A 27,238-nucleotide genomic window follows, 5' to 3' on the forward strand; every position below is an offset into this window, starting at 1 on the left:
TATGGTTTTCTTAAGACAAACCTTGGAAGGCTCCTAGAAAAAGAATTGCTGGGTGAATTCCGTCAAACTTAGGATGAAATAAGGAGTAGAATGTGTTCATTTGTAATGTGCTCTTTGGACTGTTGTGTTGTTTCCATTTTTATATTTTTAAGCTAATTTGGGTGCCATGATTACTTGTTAGAAGAATTACAAGGTTAAACATACTATGTGTTAATCATAATGTCTGATTTTTAAGACCAGGCAAGATAAAAGGTCTTAAGTATCTGACAACCTTTTTCTCTAGGGTAGTTGCCAACAATAATCTTCTAAGAATAAGGGTCTTATTTGTTCAATTCACCATTGTCGCTCCATTCTAACACTGAGTATGTTTTTGTAAATATTTAAGTTCAGTGAATTTTCTTCTATATACCTAGAATCAAAACAAAAGTAAGCTCTTCTTGCCCCATAGGGGCATGAAAGACCGAATATTACTTAATTGCAATCCCATTCAAAAACTTATTTGATGGCTAATTACATAAGTAGTCCAGAAAGAGAAGAGGCTGGTGGCCATGTGGAGGGCAAAGTGCCTGCACTGCTCCTAGAATGCCTAGGGTTGTACCTCCATGTTGGTGTGATCATTCACTACAAGCCAGGGATGAGCTTTGCCTATCTTTGTTTTGCTGCCAGAGAAAATAGAAACCAAGGGTTGCAATGTCTGGCCCTTGAGAGAAAAGGCTATTCAAAGGGTAAAACCTTTGGATTCTACAAAATGTGGACAGAGGGAAAATCCGTGAGTTTCCAACTCTCCACAGGAAACCCAATATCCCTTTTTTTCAAGCAAGATTGGCTGTAATTTCTTAAAATTCTAACAGAGTCTACTGAGGGTCCCAGTCTCTAGTTAAATGAGCATATGTTCTTCTGCTAGGACAAAGGTCCTATCTGAATATACTAGAAGAAGCACAGGGTTTTCTATTTGGGTAGCCATGGCCAGGGACCCAGCCCACTTTGGGAAGTATGACGTTCAATATTTGAGAACATCTCATCTGGCTTCAGGGAATGCCAGTGTGAATGAAACATAAAGCTGGCAGGGCAGGGTTCTTATGTAAATGCCAGAAAAAAAAATTTCTGTTTTGCATGCAGGCTGGACTATCCTTTTGTCACTTTCCATCAGATTCTTTAGTGCATCTAATAATTCTTTGATTTAATAGGCCTAACTAACTCACTGGGTAGCTTGTGGAGAGAAGACAGTATGTCTGGTCAAAATGGAAATCTTACCAAACACGCTTAACCATCACACCATCTTGATGGTTTTATGTTATGGGGTTTCAAGGGGTTGATCTGAGTTTTAGAGGTGGATTCCTACTTCTTGATTTTCAGAAATAAAATACATTCTAAGCAAGTACATAATATTAGAAAAAGGTATAGCTGCTAAGATGTTAAGCATCACTTCACTTTGGAACAGTTTCGACATGAATCCTGATCTATACAGAAATACATTTAAATGGTGCCTAGGACTACCCTTTCAAAGTATGAAATTAAAAACTTATTGGGTATATGTTTAAAATATATACAGTATTTCAAGTGTTGTTTTATGTGATTTCCACTCATTTTTAATTTAATTTTCAATACCCACTATGAATTAGCATTATTTCCCCATTAATAGAAAGGAGGTAAAGACTCAGACACAATAACTTGCCATCAACACTTATTAGTAAATTATATTTTATTATGATTTTCATATGTGCCAGAATCAAATATATATATCTCTTACATATGAAATATCTTTCTTTTAACATATACGGACTTATTCAGTGTAAGATTTTCTGAAAGGGGAAAATAAAAACAAACTCACACTGCCTTAGCCTCTGTTGCTTAGAAACAAAAAGCTGGTGATAACTATTCAGTTCAGTTCAGTCGCTCAGTCGTGTCCAACTCTTTGCGACCCCATGAATCGCAGCACACCAGGCCTCCCTGTCCATCACCAACTCCCGGAGTTCACTCAGATTCAAGTTCATTGAGTCAGTGATGCCATCCAGCCATCTCATCCTCTGTCGTCCCCTTCTCCTCCTGCCCCCAATCCCTCCTGGCATCAAAGTCTTTTCCAATGAGTCAGCTCTTCGCATGAGGTGGCCAAAGTACTGGAGTTTCAGCTTTAGCATCATTCCTTCCAAAGAAATCCCAGGGCTGATCTCCTTCAGAATGGACTGGTTGGATCTCCTTGCAGTCCAAGGGACTCTCAAGAGTCTTCTCCAACACACAGTTCAAAAGCATATTCGGTTGGTACAAAAATAATTGGGGTTTTGCATTGTTGAAATTTACCATTTGATATTGGGATACAGTCTTAAATGTGGTTATTTTATATATCATTTTAATGTACATTTATTACTATGATTTTTTGCTAGTTATTACTTGCTGCTTATATTTATTTTAGACTATATAACTAATGTTAGACAAAAAGTAAATTCAAGGGACTTGTAATCACACAAGATGAACAATTGTGAAGAAACCAGTCAGGTATGGGGGTCTCAACAGTTGGTTTCTTCTGCAGAGGGTCCAGTCACATACTAAGTTGAAAATGTTGGTCAGAATCTAAGTTAAAAAAATCGCAGCTCTATATAATCTACCAAACTTATCTCTGATTCAGTTACTAGGTGACTGAAATCATAAAAAGCATTGTCAGAAAATTATTTCATCTACATCCGTGGTAGAAATTGAAAAGGTAGGCAAAAATACTCTCCAGTTTCATCTTGGAATTTCTATGCTACCAGGTGAACCAAACGACATCCACAGAACTCTAAGACAGCCTTTTAAGTTGGCTGGAATCTTCAGGGGCTCAACAGACAAAGTGTTCATGAACCCAAGTTAAAGAAGCAGTGTATCACCAAGCTCCATGTTCAATTCAGTATTTGCTTGGTCCTCAGGCCATAGATGATGGGATTCAAGGTTGATGGGATAATCAGATACAAGTCAGCTAACAGCACTTGGGTGCTCAAAGGCACTATGTCCTCCCCTAGCCAGGCCACATAGACTGATGCCATCCCAGGCAGGTAGTACAGAGCCATAACCCCCACATGGGAGCCACATGTGCTTAATGCTTTCAACTGAGCATTCTTTGAGAGATCAAAAACTGCCTGGAGAATCAGGATATAGGAGGTAGCAATAAATACCACATCAGAACCCACAATAATGGAGAAAACAATCAGGCTATAAAGACTACTGGGCCTGGGGTTGGCACAAGCCAACTTGGCCACAGTCATGTGCTCACAGTAGGAATGGAGAACCACGTTGGAGCCACTGAAGGGCAGATGACTCACCATCCAGCTCAGTGGAGTCATCGACATAATAGCTCTGATGGTGATGGTCACACTCATTCCCAGCATCACTCGAGGTGTGAGGCCACATTGTGGTCAAAAGCCATGGTCAGCAGCAGCCCCGTCTCCACAGCTGTGGCTGCATGGACAAAATACATCTGAGTGAAACAAGCATTAAAGCTGATGGCGTTGTCTCCTGAGGAGAAGATGCTCACCATCTTGGGCACCACCGAGGAGGCCATAACCATGTCCACGGCAGCCAGAACACACAGCAAGCAGTACATGGGCTCCTGTAGAGTGGATTCCACCCAGATGATGGTCACTATGAGGGTGTTTCCTAACAGGGCTGTGGTATACATGGTGCTCAGTGAGAGAGCCAGCCAAAGATGTGAGGACTGCAAACCTGGGATACCCACCAGGATGAAGGTGGCAGGGACTTTCGTTGTATGGTTGTAGGGTGACCCCAGCATCACAGATGAGACTGCTTTCCTGTTAATGTATAAAATTAGGTAAGAAAAGGATACAATCCTGTAAGATGTGTTCCCAGCTCTGGTGTTAAAAGAGCCTGATATTATTCTCAACTCAGTGGGCCACAGGTTTAAGGAACTGACATGTGACAAAGTTTTCCTGCTCCACCTTCCATCACTCTCAGTATTCTTTGCCTTATGAATTTCTATCACTATTCAAAGATCTTGAGTTACCTCCTTTGGGAAGTCCTCTTTACTTCCTGCCCCATCTCATGACAAAACTAAATTAGGTAGCTTCAAAGCTTTTATGGGCTCTCATCTATGCTTACCTCTGAGGGACCTAAACTGATCATTCCAGTACCAAACCTGTGACTTTATTGTATTCAATCATGTGTGTCTTGTCCATGGCCTTATAAATTATACCAAGTGTGTGACCCAGATGTGTTGTGCAAAAGTCCATTAAGAGAGGATATGTGTGCTCATAATAGCAAAAAGTTGAATGAATGAAAAATCAGAGGAAAGAATGTTTCTTTTAGTTCTGAATGTTCGGTTCCTAATATATAATCATTGTTGAATGAAACAATGAACTTTGTAGATTTAAGTAATGTTTTTCATCTTCTCCTTCCTGAAACTCCCACTACCCTAATACTACATCTCTCAGAGCCTCAGGCTAGTGGGTTGCAACACTGATTGTGTGACTATGTTGACTTTACGGTACTCAAATAAAGCCCAAGAACTCTTTCCCAGGTGTCCAGGCAACCTTAAATAAAGAGTGCTTATCTGCCAAGCCTCCAGACTAGCCAGTCGTCAGTTATCACCTCCTCCTGTCCCTTCCTTCAGTCAGGGGCTAAAAGGCTAAGAACTTTCCAGATCCTTGGACATTGTCTTCACTTGATCATTCTTGGATTTCTCATCACTTCTGGCTCCTCCCTAAAAAGTTGAGTAGGTAAGGTTGAGGGAGAATTGACTTCAGAATCCCATCAATGGCAGTAGTCAGAGCATTAAACCAACATTTACCTGGTTCTCAGTGCTAATCAGCCAACATACCTTTGTCCCTTCCATTTACCCCCTGGAGAGCCTACCACTGATTGACTCCACACCCAGTTACCAACAGAAACCTTGATGAGAGTCCTCAGAAGTTTTCTAAAAAGTCAAACTTATGGGATATAATTGAAAACTATGGTCTTTGTTGAAACAAAAAAACAACACCCTAAACATACGAAATGCCTTATAATGGAACAGACTGAATAAACTAATGAGCTCTGTTTTATAGTCAGAGAACCTAACTGCATATAACCACTGGGGGAGACATCTTCAGTGAGAAGATCATGAGAAGATAAAGGAAAGCTTTTTAAAGTAGAATAATAGTGTAGCATGAAAAGAAAATTATTCAGGATACCATTAAGACTGCTATGTGTTTCCTGGATGCCATAAAGCCAAGACTGAGCATCTTTCCTTAAAGAGTTGAAGAGAATCTGAGGAATCAGAATGGCTCCTCCTGCTATTTACCTCTGATCCACGATCTTCCTCTCTGGATCCCCTAGTATAAATCTACCTTTCTTCTGAGAGAAGTCTTATCTAGTGCCTGCCCATCCCTCCTCTCGAGCCTTGGCAAGTTGTCACAGGTCATACTTTTCATTTCTATGAGGTTTTAGTCCCTCATTCCTTTTTCTTCTTGCTTAGCAGTGCTGGAGATTTACATGTATTAATGGTCTGGTCCATTGGCAGAACATTTGGTTTGGTGGGTCTGTTTATATGTATTACTTACTACCTTACTCTTCAGTCTGCCGCTACTGAAAAAAATTTGCTAAGACCAACAATTACCTCCATCACTGACATGTTGCCATTCCAGTGTTTTCAGTCTTTATTTTACTTGACCTATCCAGAACATTAACACTGTTGCCTGCTTCTTATTTTTTGGTTAACTTTTGATTGAAATATAGCATCCATATGGTAAAATAGACAGTCTTATCTGTGAGAACATGAACACACCCTCATGGCCACTAACTACCAAGATCAAGAAATACAATTGCTTCCTGGTTCTTGAAGTGCACTGTTCTTCAGAAAGCTCTGGCCAAGCTCTCCTAAAACATTTCCAGACCACAATCTGCCTCTGCATTCAACCCTGAAGAGACATTCACTGGAATAGCTGGAGAGCCAATACTAAAGAAAAGCTTAGACAAGACACTTAATTCAATAAAAAATCATAGGATATGTCAGGAAATTTTATTTCTATTTAAAGGATGGGAAATAATTCAAATGAAAATTATCTTAAAGGTAAAATAGTAATCCATAATTCAGTCAAATGGAGCCTTTGTGTTCATGATAAATCAATGCCTCCCCTCTATGACCAAAAGCACATGCTCCCAATCAGACTTACTGCTCAGTTTCTATTCTCTCAACCCCTGTTAGTCCCTGAAAATCCTCTCTCCTTCAATCCAGGTTAGACTCACCCCTTTCTCTCTCAGCTTTGAACCAAAATAATCATGTATATCCTGTTCCTTTTATCTCCCCAGTTGTCCCATGATTTCCAGAATGTGATCTTGGTATCAGCAGTACCCATGAGACCTGGCCAGCCCTTTGTAGTGGAGTTGCTTATATCCTCCTTTCTAGGGTGACCCTGGCTTTGAGACTTCATCAAGCCCAACACCCAGTCCCCAGGTTAGTTACTCATATCTCTGGAGTTTTCTCTATTTGACTTCCTCTGGTTCTTTCACCCAAAAGAAGGGGGATTTATACAGGACCCTTCAGAAAGAGCAACACAAGATCAAACCTGAACAACTTGGAGGCACGACGAGGAGTGTTGCCACTTTCAGAGCCCTCCCATTGGGAGCCCTCTTTCCCTTCAGATTCTCTGTCACCCTGCTTTTCCCTCGGACACCTCAGCTTCCCTTGACCTCTGCCCAGCAGACAAACACTATAACTCCTCCAGTGAATGATTTTTCCCTGTTCTCTGGCCCAAGGGAGCTTTCCAGATTGCAGGGAGAGACAGGTGCTTAGTGGAAGAGAGTTTGTTTCATGTCCTCAGAGGATAACTAATAGAAGAATATAACACATATTCTGAAAAGAAAACAAGGCCCAAAATAAGTTTATCTGATTTTTAGAGATTGATTCCTACTTGTTTGATTTTCAGAAATAGAATTCATTCTAAGTAAGTAAATAATAGCAATATTAGGAAAATCTATGGCTGCTAGGTGGTTGAGCATCAGATCTCTTTGGAACATTTACTTTGTACATGCTTATCTACACAGGAATACAATATTAATAGTACCTATGACTACCCCTTAAAATTATGAAATTACAAATTATTGGGTATATTTTAAAGTATGCACAGTATATAAGGTATTGCTCTTTTTTAAATATAATCTTCAATGCACTTTATAATTAGCATTGTTTCCCCATCAGTACAAAGGAAACATTAAGACACAGATACAGTAACTTGCCATCAACACTTATTTGGAAATTATATTTCATTAAGATGTTCAAATACACCAGACTCAAATATATGTATCTCTTACATAGGAAATCCCTTTCACTGTAATATATACTGACTATAGGAATTAAAACTTTCTGAAAGGAGAAAATAAAAGTAAACTCACATTGCCTTAGCTTCCATTGTTTACAAACAAAAAGCTGATGATTAGGACACCATTGCAACTTCCTGAATAATACTAGGTACATAGGAAATAGAGGTACATCTTATAGTACATAATAACAGGGATGTACTTGTGTGTTCGAACTGAATTGGAACCAAAGAACCAATTTCATGAACAGATTTCGCTTTCCAAGTACATGTGTTTGAAAATGGAAACCATCAGTGATTCCAACTTTACATCTCCTCAAATGAGCTGGAATAAATTTTGACTGAAGACAGACTCCATTCCAGGTATGAGCACATGATCCAAGTTGAGTGGATTAATCAGTGGCTCAGAGGTCAGTGTATTGCATATTAACAATTGCTTCCATAGAATCATATAAGGAAAACAGTTGTGAGAAAATAAGACATTGCACCCAACAGTTGGTTTCTCCTGCAGAGGGTCTGGTAGGATATTAAATTGGAAATGTAGGTAAGAATCTAAGGAAAAAAAAAATCCCAAATCTATATTCTCTGCCCAGACTTATCTCTGATTCAAATACTAGTTTATTCAAACCATTATATTCATCAGAAAATAAATCTTTTCTTTGACATCCTTGCTAGAAATTGAATAGTTAGATAAAGTTAAACTTTACAACTTCTCTATTTAGACCATGTATGGAGTTACAAATAGCTGTGAAAAGAAGAGAGCGAAAAGTAAAGGAGAAAAGGAAAGATATAAGCATCTGAATGCACAGTTCCAGAGAATAGCAAGAAGAGATAAGAAAGCCTTCTTCAGTGATCAGTGCAAAGAAATAGAGGAAAAGAACAGAATGGGAAAGACTAGAGATCTCTTCAAGGAAATTAGAGATGCCAAGGGAACATTTCATGCAAAGATGGGCTCAATAAAGGACAGAAATGGTCTGGACCTAACAGAGGCAGAAGACATTAAGAAGAGGTGGCAAGAATACACAGAAGTACTGTACAAAAAAGATCTTCATGACTCAGATAATCACGATGGTGTGCTCACTCATCTAGAGCCTGACATCCTGGAATGTGAAGTCAAGTGGGTCTTAGAAAGCATCACTACCAACAAAGCTAGTGGAGGTGATGGAATTCCACTTGAGCTATTTCAAATCCTGAAAGATCATGCTGTGAAAGTGCTACACTCAATATGCCAGCAAATTTGGAAAACTCAGCAGTGCCCACAGGACTGGAAAAGGTCAGTTTTCATTCAAATCCCATAGAAAGGCAATGCCAAAGAATGCTCAAACTACCACACAATTGCACTTATCTCACACGCTAATAAAGTAATGCTCAAAATTCTCCAAGCCAGGCTTCAGCAATACATGAACTGTGAACTTCATGATGTTCAGTTGGTTTTGGAAGGCAGAGGAACCAGAGATCAAATTGCCAACATCTGCTGGATCATGGAAAAAGCAAGAGAGTTCCAGAAAAACATCTATCTCTGCTTTATTGACTATGCCAAAGTCTTTGACTCTGTGGATCACAATAAACGGTGGAAAATTCTGAAAGAGATGGGAATACCAGACCACCTGACCTGCCTCTTCCAAAATCTGTATACAGGTCAGGAAGCAACAGTTAGAACTGGACATGGAACAACAGACTGGTTCCAAATAGGAAACGGAGTGCGTCAAGGCTGTATATTGTCACCCTGCTTATTTAACTTCTATGCAGAGTACATCATGAGAAACGCTGGACTGGAAGAAACACAAGCTGGAATCAAGATTGCCGGGAGAAATATCAATCACCTCAGATATGCAGATGACACCACCCTTATGGCAGAAAGTGAAGAAGAACTAAAAAGCCTCTTGATGAAAGTGAAAGAGGAGAGTGAAAAAGTTGGCTTAAAGCTCAACATTCAGAAAAAGAAGATCATGGCATCCGGTCCCATCACTTCATGGGAAATCGATGGGGAAACAGTGGAAACAGTGTCAGACTTTATTTTGGGGGCTCCAAAATCACTGCAGATGGTGACTGCAGCCATGAAATTAAAAGATGCTTACTCCTTGGGAGGAAAGTTATGACCAATATAGATAGCATATTCAAAAGCAGAGACATTACTTTGCCGACTAAAGTCCATCTGGTCAAGGCTCTGGTTTTTCCTGTGGTCACGTATGGATGTGAGAGTTGGACTGTGAAGAAGGCTGAGCACCGCAGAATTGATGCTTTTGAACTGTGGTGTTGGAGAAGACTCTTGAGAGTCCCTTGGACTGCAAGGAGATCCAACCAGTCCATTCTGAAGGAGATCAGCCCTGGGATTTCTTTGGAAGAATGATGCTAAAGCTGAAACTCCAGTACTTTGGGCACCTCATGCGAAGAGTTGACTCATTGGAAAAGACCCTGATGCTGGGAGGGATTGGGGGCAGGAGGAGAAGGGGACGACTGAGGATGAGATGGCTGGATGGCATCACTGACTCGATGGACATGAGTCTGAGTGAACTCCGGGAGTTGGTGATGGACAGGGAGGCCTGGCGTGCTGCAATTCACGGGGTCACAAAGAATCAGACATGACTGAGTGACTGAACTGAACTGAACTGAATGGCGTCAGATGAACCAAACTGTCCAGGTTAGCTAGGGCATCTTTGAAGTTGTCTGGTTTGCTCAAGGGCCTGAGTGCCTGAACCCAAGTTGGAGTGGTTAAAGAGGCAGTGAATCAGCAGGCCCCAGGTTCGCGTCCGTATTTGCTTCATCCTTAGGCCATAGATGATGGGGTTCAAAGATGGTGGGATGATCAGATAGAAGTCGGCTAATAGCACTTGGGTGCACAAAGGCACTATGTCCTCCCCCAGCCAGGCCACATAGATGGATGCCATCCCAGGCAGGTAGTACAGAGCCATAACACATACATGGGAGCCACATGTACTTAATGCTTTTAACTGAGCATTCTTTGAGGACAAACTGAATACTGTCTGGAGAATCAGGATATAGGAGGCAGCAATAAAGGCCACATCAGAACCCACAATAATGGAGGAACCAATCAGACTATAGAGACTACTGGGCCTGGGGTCGGCACAAGCCATCTTGGCCACAGCCATGTGCTCACAGTAGGAATGGAGAACCACGTTGGAGCCACAGAAGGGCAGATGACTCACCATCCAGCTCAGTGGAGTCATGAATACAGTCGCTCTGATGGTGATGGTCACACTCATTTCCAGCATCACTCGAGGTGTGAGAATTCTCTTATAGTGCAGGGGCTCACAGATGGCCACATAGCGGTCAAAAGCCATGGCCAGCAGCAGCCCCGTCTCCACAGCTGTGGCTGCATGGACAAAATACATCTGAGTGAAACAAGCATTAAAGCTGATGGTGTTGTCTCCTGAGGAGAAGATGCTCACCATCTTGGGCACCACCGAGGAGGCCATAACCATGTCCACGGCAGCCAGAACACACAGCAAGCAGTACATGGGCTCCTGTAGAGTGGAATCCACCCAGATGACGGTCACTATGAGGGTGTTTCCTAACAGGGCTGTGATATACATGGTGCTCAGTGAGAGAGCCAGCCAAAGATGTGAGGACTGCAAACCTGGGATACCCACCAGGATGAAGGTGGCAGGGACTTCTGTTGTATGGTTGTAGGGTGACCCCAGCATCACAGATGAGACTGCTTTCCTGTTAATGTATAAAATTAGGTAAGAAAAGGATACAATCCTGTAAGATGTGTTCCCAGCTCTGGTGTTAAAAGAGCCTGATATTATTCTCAACTCAGTGGGCCACAGGTTTAAGGAACTGACATGTGACAAAGTTTTCCTGCTCCACCTTCCATCACTCTCAGTATTCTTTGCCTTACGAATTTCTATCATTGTTCAAAGACCATGAGTTACCTCCTTTGGGAAGTCCTCTCTACTTTCTGCCCCATCTCATGACAAAACTAAATTAGGTAGCTTCAAAGCTTTTATGGGCTCTCATCTATGCTTACCTCTGAGGGACCTAAACTGATCATTCCAGTACCAAACCTGTGACTTTATTGTATTCAATCATGTGTGTCTTGTCCATGGCCTTATAAATTATACCAAGTGTGTGACCCAGATGTGTTGTGCAAAAGTCCATTAAGAGAGGATATGTGTGCTCATAATAGCAAAATGTTGAATGAATGAAAAATCAGAGGAAAGAATGTTTCTTTTAGTTCTGAATGTTCGGTTCCTAATATATAATCGTTGTTGAATGAAACAATGAACTTTGTAGATTTAACATGTAAGGTTTTTCATCTTCTCCTTCCTGAAACTCCCACTACCCTAATACTACATCTCTCAGAGCCTCAGGCTAGTGGGTCGCAACACTGATTGTGTGACTATGTTGACTTTACGGTACTCAAATAAAGCCCAAGAACTCTTTCCCAGGTGTCCTGGCAACCTTAAACAAAGAATGCTTATTTGCCAAGCCTCCAGACTAGCCAGTCGTTAGTTATCACCCCTTGTCCCTTCCTTCAGTCAGGGGCTAAAAGGCTAAGAACTTTCCAGATCCTTGGACATTGTCTTCACTTGATCATTCTTGGATTTCTCATCACTTCTGGCTCCTCCCTAAAAAGCTGAGTAGGTAAGACTGTGGGAGAACTGACTTCAGAATCCCATCAATGGCACTAGTCAGAGCACTAAACTAACAGTTACCTGGTTCTCAGTGCTAATCAGGCAACACACATTTGTCCCTTCCAGTTACCCCCTGGAGTAAGTAAGTAAGTGTAGTCGCTCAGTCATGTCCAACTCTTTGCAACCTGTGGACTGTTGGCCTCCAGGCTCCTCTGTCCATGGGATTCTCCAGGTAAGAATACTGGAGTGTGTTGCCATTTCCTTCTCCAGGGGATCTTCCCAACCCAGGGATCAAACCTGGCTCTTCCGCATCACAGGCAGATGCTTTACCCAGAGCCTACCACTAATTGACTCCACACCCAGGTACCAACAGAAACCTTTATGAGAGTCCTCAGAAGTTTTCTGAAAAATCAAACTTATGGGATATAATTGAAAACTATGGTCTTTATTGAAACAAAAAAACAACACCCTAAACATACAAAATGCCTTATAATGGAACAGACTGAATAAACTAATGAGCTCTGTTTTATAGTCAGAGAACCTAACTGCACATAACCACTGGGGGAGACATCTTCAGTGAGAAGATCATGAGAAGATAAAGGAAAGCTTTTTAAAGTAGAATAATAGTGTAGCATGAAAAGAAAATTATTCAGGATACCATTAAGACTGCTATGTGTTTCCTGGATGCCATAAAGCCAAGACTGAGCATCTTTCCTTAAAGAGTTGAAGAGAATCTGAGGAATCAGAATGGCTCCTCCTGCTATTTACCTCTGATCCACGATCTTCCTCTCTGGATCCCCTAGTATAAATCTACCTTTCATCTGAGAGAAGTCTCATCTAGTGCCTGCCCATCCCTCCTCTCGAGCCTTGGCAAGTTGTCACAGGTCATACTTTTCATTTCTATGAGGTTTTAGTCCCTCATTCCTTTTTCTTCTTGCTTAGCAGTGCTGGAGATTTACATGTATTAATGGTCTGGTCCATTGGCAGAACATTTGGTTTGGTGGGTCTGTTTATGTGTATTACTTACTACCTTACTCTTCAGTCTGCCGCTACTGAAAAAAATTTGCTAAGACCAACAATTACCTCCATCACTGACATGTTGCCATTCCAGTGTTTTCAGTCTTTATTTTACTTGACCTATCCAGAATATTAACACTGTTGCCTGCTTCTTATTTTTTGGTTAACTTTTGATTGAAATATAGCATCCATATGGTAAAATAGACAGTCTTATCTGTGAGAACATGAACACACCCTCATGGCCACTAACTACCAAGATCAAGAAATACAATTGCTTCCTGGTTCTTGAAGTGCACTGTTCTTCAGAAAGCTCTGGCCAAGCTCTCCTAAAACATTTCCAGACCACAATCTGCCTCTGCATTCAACCCTGAAGAGACATTCGCTGGAATAGCTGGAGAGCCAATACTAAAGAAAAGCTTAGACAAGACACTTAATTCAATAAAAAATCATAGGATATGTCAGGAAATTTTATTTCTATTTAAAGGATGGGAAATAATTCAAATGAAAATTATCTTAAAGGTAAAATAGTAATCCATAATTCAGTCAAATGGAGCCTTTGTGTTCATGATAAATCAATGCCTCCCCTCTATGACCAAAAGCACATGCTCCCAATCAGACTTACTGCTCAGTTTCTATTCTCTCAACCCCTGTTAGTCCCTGAAAATCCTCTCTCCTTCAATCCAGGTTAGACTCACCCCTTTCTCTCTCAGCTTTGAACCAAAATAATCATGTATATCCTGTTCCTTTTATCTCCCCAGTTGCCCCATGATTTCCAGAATGTGATCTTGGTATCAGCAGTACCCATGAGACCTGGCCAGCCCTTTGTAGTGGAGTTGCTTATATCCTCCTTTCTAGGGTGACCCTGGCTTTGAGACTTCATCAAGCCCAACACCCAGTCCCCAGGTTAGTTACTCATATCTCTGGAGTTTTCTCTATTTGACTTCCTCTGGTTCTTTCACCCAAAAGAAGGGGGATTTTTACAGGACCCTTCAGAAAGAGCAACACAAGATCAAACCTGAACAACTTGGAGGCACGACGAGGAGTGTTGCCACTTTCAGAGCCCTCCCATTGGGAGCCCTCTTTCCCTTCAGATTCTCTGTCACCCTGCTTTTCCCTCGGACACCTCAGCTTCCCTTGACCTCTCCCCAGCAGACAAACACTATAACTCCTCCAGTGAATGATTTTTCCCTGTTCTCTGGCCCAAGGGAGCTTTCCAGATTGCAGGGAGAGACAGGTGCTTAGTGGAAGAGAGTTTGTTTCATGTCCTCAGAGGATAACTAATAGAAGAATATAACATGTATTCTGAAAAGAAAACAAGGCCCAAAATAAGTTTATCTGATTTTTAGAGATTGATTCCTACTTGTTTGATTTTCAGAAATAGAATTCATTCTAAGCAAGTAAATAATAGCAATATTAGGAAAATCTATGGCTGCTAGGTTGTAATTAAAAGATGCTTACTCTTTGGAAGAAAAGTTATGATTGACCTAGATAGCATATTCAAAAGCAGAGACATTACTTTGCCGACTAAGGTCCATCTAGCAAGGCTATGGTTTTTACAGTAGTCATGTATGGATGTGAGAGTTGGACAGTGAAGAAGGCTGAGCGCCGAAGAATTGATGCTTTTGAAGTGTGGTGTTGGAGAAGACTCTTGAGAGTCCCTTGGACTGCAAGGAGATCCAACCAGTCCACTCTGAAGGAGATCAACCCTGGGATTTCTTTGGAAGGAATGATGCTAAAGCTGAAACTCCAGTACTTTGGCCACTTCATGCGAAGAGTTGACTCATTGGAAAAGACTCTGATGCTGGGAGGGATTGGGGGCAGGAGGAAAAGGGGACGATAGAGGATGGCATCACTGATTCAATGGACGTGAGTCTGAGTGAACTCCGGGAGTTGGTGATGGACAGGGAGGCCTGGCATGCTGCAATTCATGGGGTCGCAAAGAGTCAGACACGACTGAGCGACTGAAATGAACTGAACTGAACTGAACTGATGGCTGCTAGGTGGTTGAACATCAGATCTCTTTGGAACAGTTACTTTGTACATGCTTATCTACTCAGGTTTACAATATCAACAGTACCTATGACTAGCCCTTAAAATTATGAAATTACAAATTATTGGGTATATTTTAAAGTATGCACAGCATGTATACAAGGCATTGTTTTATGTGCTCATTTTGAAATTTAATCTTCAATGCATTTTATAATTAGCCTTGTTTCCCCATCAGTACAAAGGAAACATTAAGACACAGATACAGTAACTTGCCATCAACTCTTATTTGGAAACTATATTTTATTAAGACTTTCCAATACACCAGAGTCCAATATATGTATCTCTTACATATGAAATCCCTTTCTCTTTAACATATACTGACTATAGAAATTAAAACTTTTGAAAGGAGAAAATAAAAGCAAACTCACATTGCCTTAGCTTCCATTGTTTACAAACAAAAAGCTGGTGATTAGGACAGCATTCCAACTTCCTGTACAATACTAGGTACATAGGGAATAGAGGTACATCTTATAGTACATAATAACAGGGATGTACTTGTGTGTTCAAAATGAATTGGAACCAAAGAACCAATTTCATGAACAGATTTCACTTTCCAAGTACATGTGTTAGAAAATGTCCACCATCAGTGATTCCAAGTTTACATCTTCTCAGATAAGCTGGAATCCATTTTGACTGGAGACAGACTCCGTTCCAGGTATGAGCACATGATCCAAGTTGAGTGGATTCATCAATAGCCCAGAGGTCAGTGTACTATATATTAACAGTTGCTTCCATATAATCATATAAGGAGAACAGTTTTGAGAAAATCAACCAGACATTGCACCCAATAGTTGGTTTCTTCTGCAGAGGGTCTGGTAGGATATTAAATTGGAAATGTAGGTCAGAATCTAAGGAAGAAAAAATCCAAATCTATATTCTCTGCTCAGACTTACCTCTGATTCAAATACTAGTTTATTCAAACCATTATATTCATCAGAAAATAAATCATTTCATTGACATCCTTGCTAAAACTGAATAGTTAGGTAAAGTTAAACTTCACAGCTTCTTTACTTAGACCTTGTATGGTGTCAGGTGAACCAAACTGTCCAGGTTAGCTAGGGCATCTTTGAAGTTGTCTGGTTTGCTCAAGGGCCTGAGTGCCTGAACCCAAGTTGGAGTGGTTAAAGAGGCAGTGAATCAGCAGGCCCCAGGTTCGCGTCCGTATTTGCTTCATCCTTAGGCCATAGATGATGGGGTTCAAAGATGGTGGGATGATCAGATAGAAGTCAGCTAATAGCACTTGGGTGCACAAAGGCACTATGTCCTCCCCCAGCCAGGCCACATAGATGGATGCCATCCCAGGAAGGTAGTACAGAGCAATAATCCCCACATGGGAGCCACATGTACTTAATGCTTTTAACTGAGCATTCTTTGAGGACAAACTGAATACTGTCTGGAGAATCAGGATATAGGAGGCAGCAATAAAGGCCACATCAGAACCCACAATAATGGAGGAAACAATCAGGCTATAAAGACTACTGGGCCTGGGGTTGGCACAAGCCAACTTGGCCACAGCCATGTGCTCACAGTAGGAATGGAGAACCACGTTGGAGCCACTGAAGGGCAGATGACTCACCATCCAGCTCAGTGGAGTCATCGACATAATAGCTCTGATGATGACAGTCACACTCATTCCCAGTATCACTCGAGGTGTGAGAATTCTCTTATAGTGCAGGGGCTCACAGATGGCCACATAGCAGTCAAAAGCCATAGCCAGCAGCAGCCCCGTCTCCACAGCTGTGGCTGCATGGACAAAATACATCTGAGTGAAACAAGCATTAAAGCTGATGGTGTTGTCTCCTGAGGAGAAGATGCTCACCATCTTGGGCACCACCGAGGAGGCCATAACCATGTCCACGGCAGCCAGAACACACAGCAAGCAGTACATGGGCTCCTGTAGAGTGGAATCCACCCAGATGACGGTCACTATGAGGGTGTTTCCTAACAGGGCTGTGGTATACATGGTGCTCAGTGAGAGAGCCAGCCAAAGATGTGAGGACTGCAAACCTGGGATACCCACCAGGATGAAGGTGGCAGGGGCTTCTGTTGTATGGTTGTAGGGTGACCCCAGCATCACAGATGAGACTGCTTTCCTGTTAATGTATAAAATTAGGTAAGAAAAGGATACAATCCTGTAAGATGTGTTCCCAGCTCTGGTGTTAAAAGAGCCTGATGTTATTCTCAACTCAGTGGGCCACAGATTTAAGGAACTGACATGTGACAAAGTTTTCCTGCTCTACCTTCCATCATTCTCAGTATTCGTTGCCTTACTAATGTCTATCATTATTCAAAGATCTTGAGTTACATCCTTTGGGAAGTCTTCTCTACTTCCTGACCCATCCCATGCCAAACCTAAATTACATAGAGGGACTCATCCATGCTGACCTCAGAGGGACCTAAATTGACCTTTTAAGTACTCTACCTGTGATTTTCTTATATTCAGTTATGTGTGTCTTGCTCATGACCTTATCCCTATGCCAAGAGTGTGAGCCACAGCTGTGGTGTACACATCCATTAAAAGTAGATACATGTACTCATTATAGAAACATTTGAATGAATGGATGGATGAAACAGAAACAAAAGAAAGGTTTTTTGTTTTACTTTTGTATGTTCAGTTGATAATATTTAATAATTGTTGTGTGAAACTTCTTAAGATGGAACAAGTAACATTTTGTATCTTTTCCTTCCTCAACCTCTCAGTGCCCTAATATTTGCATTTCTCAAGACATTAAGCTAGTGGTTTACCGCACCAATTGTGTGAGTGTGTTTACTTTACAATAGTCATTTATAACCCAAGGACTCTTTCCAGGCAATCTCATATGAAGTGTGGTTATTTGCTAACCCTGAACACTAGCCTATTGTTATCATTCACCTCCTATCCCTCCCCTCAGTCAGGGGCATATAGGCTGAGAACTTTCCATATCCCTGGACACTGTCTTCACTTGTTGTTGTTCAGTCGCTCAGTCATGTCCGACTGTTTGCAACCCCATGGACTGCAGCACACCAGGCCTCCCTGTCCATCACCAACTCCTGGAGCTTGCTCAAACTCATGTCCATTGAGTCAGTGATTCCATCCAACCATCTTGTCCTCTGTCATCTCCTTCTCCTCCTGCTTTATATCTTTCCCAGCATCGGGGTCTTTTCTAATGAGTCAGCTCTTCACATCAGGTAGCCAAAGTATTGGAGCTTCAACTTTAGCATCAGTCCTTCCAATGAATATTCAGGGTTGATTTCCTTTAGGGTTGACAGGTTTGACCTGCTTAAAGTCCAAGAGACTCTCAAGAGTCTTCTCCAGAACCACAGTTCAAAAGCATCAATTCTTCAGCACTCAACCTACTTTATGGTCCAGCTCTCACATCCATACGTGACTATTGGAAAAACCATACCTTTGACTATATGGACCTTTGTTGGCAAAGCAATGTCTCTGCTTTTTAATATGCTGTCTAGGTTTGTCATAGCTTTTCTTCCAAGAAGCACATGTCTTAATTTCATAGCTGCAGTCACTATCTGCAATGATTTTGTATTCTTGACCCTTCTTGGATTTCTCATCAGACTGGCTTTTCCCTAAAGATTTAAGTAGATAAGACTGATGGAGTACTGGTTTCAGAATCCGATCAGCTACTGTACCATTTTCTTTTTTAGCCAAGCACTAAACGAACATTGGGCTTCCCTCATGGCTTAGACAGTAAAGAATCCACCTGCAAAGCAGGAGACCCAGGTTTGATCCCTGGGTCAGGAAGATCTCCTAGAGAAGGGGTAAATCTCATAGACAGAGGAACCTGGCAGGCTACAGTCCATGGGGTCATAAAGGTTCAGACATGACAGAGCAACTAAAATTATATTTCATTAGACAAACGTTTACCTGGTTCTCAAGTCCAACCAGGTAACACGTAAATATATGTTACCCTTCCATTTATCCCCTAAAGTGTCTACCACTAACTGATTCCACACTGAGGTGCCAACAGCAGCCTTGATGAGAGTCCTCTGAAGTTTTCTAAAAAGCCATATTTCTGGGATATATATGATTGCAAACTGTAGTGTTTGTTTAAACAGACAAACTAAAACCCTGAACATAAGAAATGCCTTATAATGAAACAGAATGAGTGATGTAATGGTATGTTTCACGATCAGAGAACCTTGCGGTGTCTAGCCACTGAAACATCTTCAGTGATAGATCATGAGAGGAGAAGGGAAAGCTTTCTGAAGTAGAAAAATAATGCAGAGTTTAAAAAAAAAAAGTTTTTCAGGATATCCTTAAGATTTCTGTATGTTTCCTGGATGCTACAAACTCAAGGCTGAGCATCATTCCTCAAATAGTCAAAGAAAGAGTTTGAGGAACCAGAATTCTTCCTCCCTTAACTCGCCTCTCATCCAAGGTCTTCCTCTCTGCATCTCTGCTCTGTATAAATCTTCCTTTCTTCTGTGGACAGTCTGAACTAATGCTTGCCCATCTTTCCTCTCTCTCACCCTGGCAAATTATAGTCATACCTTTCATTTTTTGAGAGATTTTCTCCCCTCATTCCTTTTCCTTCTCGATTAGCACTGCTAGATGTTTACACACATCATTAGTCCTTTCAAATGACAGGATAATTGGTTTGGTTGGCCTTTTTTTTACTCTTCAATCTACTGCTCCTGAAAATTTTCTTGCTAAGTTCAACAATCATCTCCATCAAGGACATGTTGCCAATCCAGTGTTTTCTTTTCAGTCTTTATTTTACTTGACCTATCCAAACACTTAACATCACTGCTTGGTCTCTAATATTTTTGATTACGTTTTTGAAGTATGATATACATGGGCTTCCCAGGTGGCACAATGGTAAGGAATCTGCCTGCCAATGCAGGAGATGCAAGAGATGTGGGTTCAATCCCTGGGTCGGGAAGATCCCCTGGATAGGAAATGGCAACTCACTCCAGTATTCTTGCCCAGAAAATTCCCATGGACAGAGGAGCCCAGTGGGTTATAGTGCATGGGGTCTGAAAGAGTCAGACACAACTGAGCTACTTACTGAGCACACAGCATGTGATATACATACTGTAAAATGCACAGAAGATGTGTAGTTGATAAAGTTTTATAAAGTCAGCACATAAACACATCCTCATGGCCACTACCCAGATCAATATACAGACACAATTGCTTTCTGGTTATTGAAGTACACTGTTCTTCAGAAGGGTCTAGCCAATCTCTCCTAAGACATTTCCAGCCCAGAACCTGTCTCTGCCTTCAACCTTGCAGAGACATTCACAGGAAGGTCTGGAAAGTCAATTGATAGAGAAAAACTAAAACAAGTCACTTAACTAAATCATAGGGTATATGAAGATTTTTTTATTCCTATTTAAAGGATGGGAAGTAATTCAAATTAAAATTGTCTTAAAGGTAAAAGCATGCTTCTGTGGTGGCTCAGTGGTAAGGAATCCACCTGCCAATGCAGGAGCAGAGTCTTTGATCAATCCCTGGTCCAGGAAGATCCCCAGGAGAAGGAAATGGCAATCCATTCCACTATTCTTGCCTGGGAAATCCCATGAACAGAGAAGCTGGGCAGGTTAGAGTTCATGGGGTTGCAAAGAGTTGGACAGGACTTAGTGACTGAACAACATCAAAAGCTAAAAGTAGTAATGCATAATTCAGTCGAATGGAACCTTTGTGTTTATGATAAACAATGCCTCTCCTCTATGACCAAAAGCACATGCTCCCTATCAGCCCTACTTCTCAGTTTCTATTCTCTCAACCCCCCCAGTCCCTGAAAACCTTCTCTCCATCACCTCAAGGTTAGACTTACCCCTTCCTCTCTCAGCTTTGAACCAAAATAGTCATGTATTCCTGTTCCTTTTCCTTCCCTAATTGTCCTGTCACTTCCAGATGTGATCTTGGTATGAGCAGTACCCACTAGACCTGACCAGCCCTTTTTAGTTGGGTTGAGGGCTCATGGTCTTCTCGTAAAGAATCCGCCTACAATGCAGGAGATCTGAGTTCTATTCCTGTGTCAAGAAGATCCCTTAAAGAAGGAAATGGCAACCCATTCCAATATTATTGCCTAGAGAATCTCATGGACAGAGGAACCTGGCGAGCTACAGTCCATGGGTTTGCAAAGAGTCAAACACAACTGAGTGACTAACACACTGAAGGCTTATATCCTCCTTTCTAGGGTGACCCTGGCTTTGAGACTTTGTCAAGCCCAACACCCAGTCCCCAGGTTAGTTACTCACATCCCTGGAGTTTTCTCTATTTGACTTCCTATAGTGGTCCATATTTCTTTCATTCAAAAGAAAGGGGATTTATACAGGAGCCATCAGGAGAAGCAACACAAGATCAAATATGAATAACACAGAGGCATAGTGAGGAGTGCTGTCTCTTTCAAAGACCTCCCACGGGGGTCTCTTGACTCCCCTGGTCAAGAGGGGCCTAAACGGGGCCCTCTTCCCAGTTTAGATTCTCTATCATCCTGCTTTTCCCCTGGACACCCCAGTTTCCCTTGGCCTCTGCCCAGCAGCCAAACACTGTAACTCCTCCAGAGACAGACTTTTGTCTGTGCTCTGGTCCCTAGAGTGTTCCAGATTTCAGGGAGAGACAGGTGCCTAATGGTTAAAGAGTCTTTGTTTCTTCAAATCCTCAGAGGATGCTTAAAGGGTTAGAATAGAGAGTGCATTCTGAAAGGAAAACAGAAGGCCCAAGATTAGTTAGATTTGTGAAACCCTGTTATATTCCAAGCACCCTGCTAAACATTTTTCAAAAATCTCTTTCAATTTTCACAACCCTCTGAACTTAGCTACCATTATTACATCTATATTTTATACATTAAATTAGGGTATATAGAAGGTTACAAAAATAGTAAACCGGAGTCATGATTCAAATTCTAGCACTCATAATTTATTTTGCTTTTTGAAGAACTCTTCACACCGATAGCATACTTAATATCTCAAAGTCCACTTCTCTGTTCAGTTCCTGCATTCTGCCTGGGGGCTTATGTTGGGCTTCACTGTTTAAATACTTCTAGCAGTGTGTTATGGAGAAGGCAATGTATTCTTTACCGCTGAGCCAACAGGGAAGCCCTGAGTCTGGGTTCAACCTAATAATTCACTTCTAATGAGTAGAAAGCTTCGAAAATGGTGGAATGCAACTTTGAAGGTTAAATTACCAGTAGACTATGCCTTCCAACTTGCCCGTTTGGTTTTGTTGTCACTCTTTCTGAGGTTTTGAGGTAAGCCAGTCATGTTATTGGTGGCCCTGTGGAGAGATCCACATGGCAAGGAAATTGTATCTCTGAGTGAGCCTGGAAGTGGATCTTCTGAGGCTTGTCACCAGCCACGTGAGTGAGCTTGGAAGCAAATCCTCCTTCAAATGAATCTTCAGATGACTACTGTTCTGGCCAACACCTTCATCACAACCTGTGAGACAATCTGAGCTAGATGCACCTAGTTAAGCCATCTCCTAATTCCTGACCACCTTCTTGCCATCACCCCACCGACAATCAGAAACTGTAAGATAATAAGTGTTGTTGTCTAGGTTGCTAATTTGGGCTAATTTGTTACACAGGGAAGATAACTAATACAGTAATAACCACATATCTATAATTTCACGTTTACTACAAGAGGAAAGAGTTAATGCCACCACCATGGCCATTTTTGCCCTTGAAAGTGAAAAAGTGAAAGTGTTATTTGGTCAGTCAGGTCCTGACTCTTTGAGACCCCATGGACTATACCTCTGTCCATGGAGTTCTCCAGGCAAGGATACTGGAGTGAGTTGCCATTCTCTGCTCCAGGGGATCTTCCTGACCCGGGGATCAAACCTGGGTCTCTTGCATTGCAGGCAGATTCTTTACCATCTGAGTCACCAGTGAAGCCCTCCCTTCTTTCCCATTATTTGGGAAAGTTAATTGATCATGACCATCCCACACCTCTGGATCCCCAAACTGCATGATAATGTTTGAGGAAGGAGACTCTTCCTTCTGTGAATGATCTGATAATGCTGTTCCACTAAAAACTAAGAGGCAGATCTCAAGGTAGTGTTGTTTGTGACATGGTTATGTCAGAGTTCACTTACAAACCTATGTGCCTGGGACCATATTTACATCCAGAAGAATGGACAAGGGAACGATGCAAATAACAGCCTTTAGGCTGTCTATCTAAATTACCTCTCATATTCAGCATACCTGCCTTCTATTCCTCTTGGGAGATACTATCTGTCTAGATGATCTTCTTCACATGAGGTGGCCAAAGTACTGGAGTTTCAGCTTCAGCATCATTCCCTCCAAAGAAATCTCAGGGCTGATCTCCTTCAGTATGGACTGGTTGGATCTCTTTCCAGTCCAAGGGACTCTCAAGAGTCTTCTCCAACACCACAGTTCAAAAGCCTCAATTCTTCAGCACTCAGCCTTCTTCACTGTCCAACTCTCACATCCATACATGAACACTGAAAAACCATAGCCTTGATTAGATGGACCTTTGTTGGTAAAGTAATGTCTCTGCTTTTAAATATGCTATCTAGGTTGGTCATAACTTTTCTTTTAAGGAGTAAGCATCTTTTAATTTCATGGCTACAGTCACCATCTGCAGTGATTTTGGAGTCCCCCAAAATAAAGTCTGACACTGTTTGCACTGTTTCCCCATCTGCAAAGAGTCAGACATGACTGAGCGACTGAACTGAACTGAACTGTGCCATCTTGCCAGCCAGATGAACAGAGCCTTCTGCAGAAGAAAGAACCAGGCCAGGGATTTCCCTTGTGGTCCTGTGATTAAGAATCTCCCTTGAGATGCAGGGGTCACAGGTTTTATCCCTGGCCAGAGAACTAAGATCCCACATGCCTTGGAGCAAATACTGAGCCTGCCTGCCTGCCATAACTAGAGAGTCAGTCTACTGCAACAAAAGATCCCACATGCTGTAACTAAGACCAGACACAACCAAATAAATACATATTAAACACAAAAATAGAAAGAACCAGACCAGTGAAGAGGAGAAGAGCAGGATCTGAAGAAGGTAAGAGAAAGGTCTAAAGTGAAGTTTTAGGCCTCTAGATTCAGCCATTTTTAGAAAGCCCTCCCATGTCTAGTCAAGGCTATGGTTTTTCCAGTGGTCATGTATGGATGTGAGAGTTGGACTGATCCATCCAGTCTATCCTAAAGGAAATCAGTCCTGAATATTCATTGGAAGGACTGATGTTAAAGCTGAAACTCCAATACTTGGGCCACCTGATGCGAAAAGCTGACTCATCTGAAAAGACACTGATGCTGGGAAGGATTGAAGGCAGAAAGAGAAGGGGACGACAGAGGATGAGATGGTTGGATGGCATCACCAACTCAATGGATATGGGTTTGGGTGGACTTCAGGAGTTGGTGATGGACAGGGAGACCTGGCGTGCTGCAGTTCATAGGGTCACAAAGAGTTGGACACTACTGAGTGACTGAAATGAACTGAACTGAACTGAGATGATCTTCAGTGGCACTCTGCAGGAAATAGACTACTTTTGTAATATTTGACCTTTCAAATTCTCGACTCAGGATCTGCTTCTGAGCAGACACAATCTAAGGCAATGAACACTCTTGCCTTATTTCTGATCTTGATGGTAGTTGTTTACTATTTACCCCTTAAGTAAGATGCTGGCTTTAGGAATGAAGTACACATATCAATTACAATCAGTTCTTATTTGAGTGCCTTATGGACAATTGGTGGCAAGAGCCTTTTTACTGGAAAAAATGTTATTTTTTTCCTTTGATCTGTTAATTTGGTGATTTAAATTGAAGGATTTCACATAACTGAACCACATTTCCATTCATTGGATAATCCCATTTGTTCATGGTGGATTGCTTTCATAATGCAGTTGGATTCTATTTGCTGATAATTTAATTAATATTTTTGTATCAATATTTATAAGGAAGTACATGTCTAGTTTCCTTTTCCTTTTCTACACAGTCTTTCTCAGATTCAGCCACAAATGTAACATTTTCTATGTAGGGAAAACTGGATATTTTTCTATTTCCACAAATTTCTCTTTTGTTTTTTGGCTCTGCTATGAAATCATCTGAATTTATTAATTACTTTTTCCAGAGAGTAGTTCTTTGCTTTATTTCTTCAGCACAACTTTGATCAAAAGTATTTTATTGTATTGTACTGTATTGTATTGCTATCAGTTTCACCCAGGTTTTCCAACTTATTTGCATAAAATAGTACAAACTCAAGTCATTTTATTTTATCAGTTTTACTGGTAACTTCCTCTTGGTCTTTCTTTCTTAACTCTTTTTTTAATGAAGTATTGTTGAAGCGAAAAGCAAAGGAGAAAAGGAAAGATATAAGCATCTGAATACAGAGTTCCAAAGAATAGCAAGGAGAGATAAGAAACCCTTCCTCAGCGACCAATGCAAAGAAATAGAGGAAAACAATAGAATGGGAAAGACTAGAGATCTCTTCAAGAAAATTACAGATACCAAAGGAACATTTCATGCAAAGATGGGCTCAATAAAGGACAGAAATGGTAGGGACCTAAAAGAAGCAGAAGATATTAAGAAGAGATGGCAAGAATACACAGAAGAACTGTACAAAAAAGAGCTTCGCAACCCAGATAATCACAATTGTGTGATCACTCATCTAGAGCCTGACATCCTGGAATGTGAAATCAAGTGGGCCTTAGAAAGCATCACTACCAATAAAGCTAATGGAGGTAATGGAATTCCAGTTGAGCTATTTCAAATCCTGAAAGATGATGCTGTGAAAGTGCTGCACTCAATATGCCAGCAAATTTGGAAAACTCAGCAGTGGCCACAGGACTGGGAAAAGTCAGTTTTCATTCCAATCCCAAAGAAAGGCAATGCCAAAGAATGCTCAAACTACTGCACAATTGCACTCATGTCACATGCTAGTAAAGTAATGCTTAAAATTCTCCAAGCCAGGCTTCAGCAATATGTAAACTGTGAACTTCAAGATGTTAAAGCTGGTTTTAGAAAAGGCAGAGGAACCAGAGATCAAATTACCAACATCCGCTGGATCATGGAAAAAGCAAGTGAGTTCCAGAAAAACATCCATTTCTGCTTTATTGACTATGCCAAAGCCTTTGACTGTGTGGCTCACAATAAACTGTGGAAAATACTGAAAGAGATGGGAATACCAGACCACCTGACCTGCCTCTTCAGAAACCTATATGCAGGTCAGGAAGCAACAGTTAGAACTGTATATGGAACAACAGACTGGTTCCAAATAGGAAAAGGAGTGCGTCAAGGCTGTATATTGTCACCCTGCTTATTTAACTTATATGCAGAGTACATCACGCAAAATGCTGGGCTGGATGAAACACAAGCTGGAATCAAGATTGCCGGGAGAAATATCAATCACTTCAGATATGCAGATGACACCACCCTTCTGGCAGAAAGTGAAGAGGAAATAAAAAGCCTCTTGATGAAAGTGAAAGAGGAGAGTGAAAAAGTTGGCTTAAAGCTCAACATTCGGAAAACGAACATCATGGCATCTGGTCCCATCACTTCATGGGAAATAGATGGGGAAACAGTGGAAACAGTGTCAGCCTTTATCTTCTGGGGCTCCAAAATCACTGAAGATGGTGATTGCAGCCATGAAATTAAAAGACACTTACTCCTTGGAAGAAAAGTTATGACCAACCTAGATAGCATATTGAAAAGCAGAGACATTACTTTGCCAACAACGATCCATCTAGTCAAGGCTATGGTTTTTCCTGTGGTCATGTATGGATGTGAGAGTTGGACTGTGAAGAAAGCTGAGCACTGAACAGTGGTGTTGGAGAAGACTCTTGATATTCCCTTGGACTGCAAGGAGATCAGTCCTGGGTGATCATTGGAAGGACAGAGGTTGAAACTCCAATACTTTGGCCACCTCATGCAAAGAGTTGACTCATTTGAAAAGACCCTGATGCAGGGAAAAATTGAGGGCAGGCGGAGAAGGGGATGACAGAAGATGAGATGGCTGAATGGCATCACTGACTCAATGGGCATGAGTTTGGGTAAACTCTGGGAGTTGGTGATAGACAGGGAGGCCTGGCATGCTGCGATTCACGGGATTGCAAAGAGTTGGACACAACTGAGTGACTAAACTGAACTAAACTGAATGGGACCAGGTGCCAAGATCTTAGTTTTTTTAATGTTGAGTTTTAAGCCAACTTTTTCAGTCTCCTTTAACTTTCATCAAGAGGGTCTTTAGTTCTTCACTTTCTGCCATACAGGAGGTGTCGTCTACATATCTAAGGATATTGATATTTCTCCCAGCAATCTTGATTCCAGCTTGAGCTTCATCCAGCCCAGTGTTTCTGATGATATACTCTGCATATGAGTTAAATAGCA

The 27,238-nt window shown here is 41.4% G+C and overlaps 2 protein-coding genes and 1 pseudogene across 2 annotated transcripts; all 3 read right to left on the reverse strand.

Annotated features, from left to right (window-relative positions):
• Nucleotides 1–2,828: 2,828 nt before the first annotated feature.
• LOC138093111 (olfactory receptor 52I1-like) lies at nucleotides 2,829–3,760 on the reverse strand (annotated as a pseudogene).
• Nucleotides 3,761–9,922: 6,162 nt separating this feature from the next.
• On the reverse strand, nucleotides 9,923–10,945 carry OR52I2 (olfactory receptor family 52 subfamily I member 2). The gene has a single exon (XM_068988031.1). It carries the CDS (start codon nucleotides 10,943–10,945, stop codon nucleotides 9,923–9,925), a length of 1,023 nt encoding a protein of 340 aa, XP_068844132.1.
• Nucleotides 10,946–15,995: 5,050 nt separating this feature from the next.
• Nucleotides 15,996–17,018, reverse strand: LOC138092193 (olfactory receptor 52I1-like). Its single transcript, XM_068988032.1, has one exon. The coding sequence runs from the start codon at nucleotides 17,016–17,018 to the stop codon at nucleotides 15,996–15,998; it is 1,023 nt and encodes a 340-aa protein (XP_068844133.1).
• Between the last annotated feature and the right edge of the window lie 10,220 nt (nucleotides 17,019–27,238).

The sequence above is a fragment of the Capricornis sumatraensis genome, chromosome 16 (assembly GCF_032405125.1).
Source record: "Capricornis sumatraensis isolate serow.1 chromosome 16, serow.2, whole genome shotgun sequence".
In the NCBI taxonomy this organism is placed as follows: Eukaryota; Metazoa; Chordata; class Mammalia; order Artiodactyla; family Bovidae; genus Capricornis; species Capricornis sumatraensis.